General features: G+C 47.6%; 1 protein-coding gene across 1 annotated transcript in view; it reads right to left on the reverse strand.

The window, feature by feature from the left end:
* The window catches only part of NAA30 (N(alpha)-acetyltransferase 30, NatC catalytic subunit), a 22,356-nt gene extending 22,042 nt beyond the window's left edge, over positions 1 to 314 (reverse strand). The window contains exon 1 of the mRNA XM_009331333.1: positions 99 to 314. Within this exon, the coding sequence (XP_009329608.1) occupies positions 99 to 314 (216 nt within the window). The remainder of the gene's footprint in view (positions 1 to 98) is intronic.
* Between the last annotated feature and the right edge of the window lie 3,002 nt (positions 315 to 3,316).

Below are 3,316 nucleotides of genomic sequence, written 5' to 3' on the forward strand. Positions count from 1 at the left end.
GGTGGTGCCGGGGCGCCGGAGTTGGCGTACGGTTGTGCCCGTGAATCCTCCGGCGATGTGCCCTCAAACGTCTGCCTTTGCTGCCTCCCCAGCCTCACCCGCACCCCAGGAGACGCTCGCATTACTCTTTGCGCTTCGTTTTGTTTGATCAGCCCAAACCTGACTGGGCACCGGCGCTTGCCCTCAAGGACGCTGCCAGCAGCGTGGAGTCTAGGGACAGGCGCCGGCAGTGTTTTGGTGACGCTCTGTCGCAGATCGGGGAAGAGCGCAATTGTTGGGGCTCTTCCTTTCCAAAGCGGCGTGAGGGACGTCATTCCCCGTCTGGATAGGCAACGGCAGGCCTTGGACTGTGTTGTGCGACTGATAACGGTGGAAACTCGGCAAAGCTGAAGGAAGTAGTTTCGAGCGATCCAGTTTCTCCGCTGCTGTTCCGCATTAAATAATCCCTGTTGTAAGAACACGCCGCTAGATACCACAGCAACACACGAGCCCTTCAGATGTGAGGAGTCTATTAAAACACACACAGAGCCCCTCAAAGTACCGAGAAATAGTGGGTGCTTCCTTGTCTCACGTGGAAGCTTTGCAGGGCTGTTGTAAGACTTGCTCGTTTCCATTTGCTACAGTTATTTTTCAAGGAAGTGACAGGTCTGGACTTAAAAGGAAAATCCAGCAACTTCTCTACATGTCCTAGCAGGCTTCTTTAATTAGGAAGAAAATAGACTGTGAGGTTACAGGCTTCCGTTTATGAATTGCTGAGTTCTGAAGTAAAGTAGGAAAATAGTAGAATACCTATTTGAAAGTGAGTGAATTATAAGGCTTTCATTCAAAGTAATTAATGACAGAAATACTTAATTTTTTGAGACTGAAATGGGCCTCTGTATCCCTTTAGATTTATTTCTTTTCCCAGACTCCATTCGGAAAGATCAATGCATATTATCTCTATTCATGTTGGCTTTACGTGTCCCGCAGTTGCTCTGCAGATCGGTTTTTACACACTTCTATCTACAAAGGTGTTCACATGCACAATTTTGTTCAAGGGTTTAATGGGTTTTTGGGTGTGTTTTCAGGCAGCAGAGGACACTTGTGGGCCTGATCGGAAGTGCTCTGGCACACCGGCAGTGCCGTGAAGTTCACTGTCCTCGGGTAGTTTAAACAGAAGGAGCAAACAAATGTCATGCCAGTGCAGGGGTGGCCCAAATTCGGTTCTCGTTTGCCGTGTTGCAGCAGTGTGACTGAGAACGTCTGAGCCACGTGTTAGGGTGACATCTGTGTTGAGAAGATGATCCAGTGCCAGCAAACGTTGTTAGAGAGGGCGAAGATGATCTAACTTGCCATGAAAACACTGTATTGCCCGCAGTGAGATTACAGGTACCATGGATAAAAGCCTCTTTTGTGCGCTCTTTAACACACTGGTAACATTTTTTGTTCCGCTTCCAATACCTGTTGAACCACTTCCAAGCTCAGAAGGTCCTAGTTCTGATGTTGATCTTAACAGTTCATTGTCCATAGCTAGGATCCGTCTGACCAAAGGTAGACATTGGTAGCACTGACACTTTGAGCTGGCGCCTTTGATTCCCCTTAATGTCAATGGAGAGGAAAAGGCACTTCTGTGGTTGCATTCAGCTCACCCTAAAGTAGATTTCTAAAGCAGGTCAGGTGAATTGTGCTTTGGAGGTGCCATCATCCCACTAAATAAAGGTAACTCAGCATAACCTGTTCATCTCAGACGGATACCCCCGCGGCCACTCTCTGAAGTTGGGTGGAAGTTGTCCTGTGGCCGCTGTTGAGATGTTCTCAGGCTGAGTGCCTACTTTGCCTCTTAGTTGTCTTATTCCTTGCCTTTATTATGACAGCAGCTGCTTTTCAAATGGATGTTCTGAACCAGAAGCGGCACCTTTTTTTTAATAGCTTTAGGTGCATTTTATTCCTTGGATTTCCTCTCACTGCTTCTTGAACCTCCAGCAGCCCTGAGCACCCTCATGCCATTGCAAACCCCACCTTCTGAAGAAGGGATGAGGCTTGAACACAAGCCTCATTGTTTCTAGTTCTTTGTTCAGTAACTCTGTGACCTTGGGGGTTTCTGTGGCTAATTTATTTGTTAAGAAAACAGCACACACTTAGGAAACTCTTCCTGTATGGTTCTGTTATCTATGAAAAGAAAGGGAGCTATTGATGACCTTCCTCTTTTAAGTATTTGAGGCAAGTACCTAGACATTGATTTAGCGTCACAGTTGCTCTACGTTGGATCTAAACTCAAGGAAACCTTGAGTGGAAAACGGACAGCTAAACATGCTGTGTTCTCTGTCATAATAAAGGTGACATCCCAGCTGCACCAGAAATAAGGATGTTGGAGACAGAATATTGAGTTGTATTTAATCTGGGCAATAAACCGTAGGAGCAGGTCAATGCTTAACAAAGAAGCTTTTTTTTTTTTTTTTCTCAAAGAAGGGGAAGTAGTTTGACATGAGCGTTTGACATGGAAGTAGAATTCCTTCCAACTAAAATGTTCTCCATTGTTCTTCACTTACCAGCAACAATTCTTTAAAAAAGTTACCTGGCATGTAACAGTGACCATGTTACTTGGACTCTGAGATCAGCAGCAAAGCAATAGTAAAATTATGTCTCTTTTTCCGTTCCACTTGTCCAAGTCAAAAATAAAGGAGACATTTTGGAATCTAGTTTTTCAGGTAGGCATGTAAAAGTTTTTCATGGGCCTTGTCAGTGTTACGGCCCTGAGGGCATCTCCCTTCCTGGGGGTTTGCCCATTTGGACTCGGGGATAGCTTTGAGATAGTGCACGACCTTGCCTGCTTCACCTTGCACTTGCCCCATCGCCATGGACTTGTCTGGCGACCTGGACTCTCGGCTGAACCTGGTCGCCGTCACCGAAGCACCTCTGCTTGTTTTGCTCAGGTACTATCGGGCTGTGCCTTTGTCGGTGAGGCCGCCCTGCTGTCCTCATCTTTTCCACCCAGCCCACCTTGCTGTCACGCTCCGTCCCCCGGTCCCCTTCCCTTCTGGAGCAGCGTCCAGCTTTGCTGTTCCTTGACAGCCGGGTGTAAGAGCATGCCCGCACCTCGCGAGGGAGAGCAGGGATCCCTGTGCTGATTGCCTTGTCTTCTTTGTGATGCTTTAAGGATAAAGAGAGGCTATGAACAATTGGCAGCCCGATCAGATTCGTGAAGCCCGCTGAAGCGGGGCTACTGCTAAATGTCCGCAGCTTTAGTGCTTCGGGTGCTGCACTTGTGCACCCGTACTGGGGCAGGAGCTGAACTAGCATCTCCCCAGCGCTTTACTGGCTGCTGTAGCTGAGCTAT

The sequence above is a fragment of the Pygoscelis adeliae genome, unplaced genomic scaffold, assembly GCF_000699105.1.
Source record: "Pygoscelis adeliae isolate BGI_AS28 unplaced genomic scaffold, ASM69910v1 Scaffold199, whole genome shotgun sequence".
Lineage (NCBI taxonomy): Eukaryota > Metazoa > Chordata > Aves > Sphenisciformes > Spheniscidae > Pygoscelis > Pygoscelis adeliae.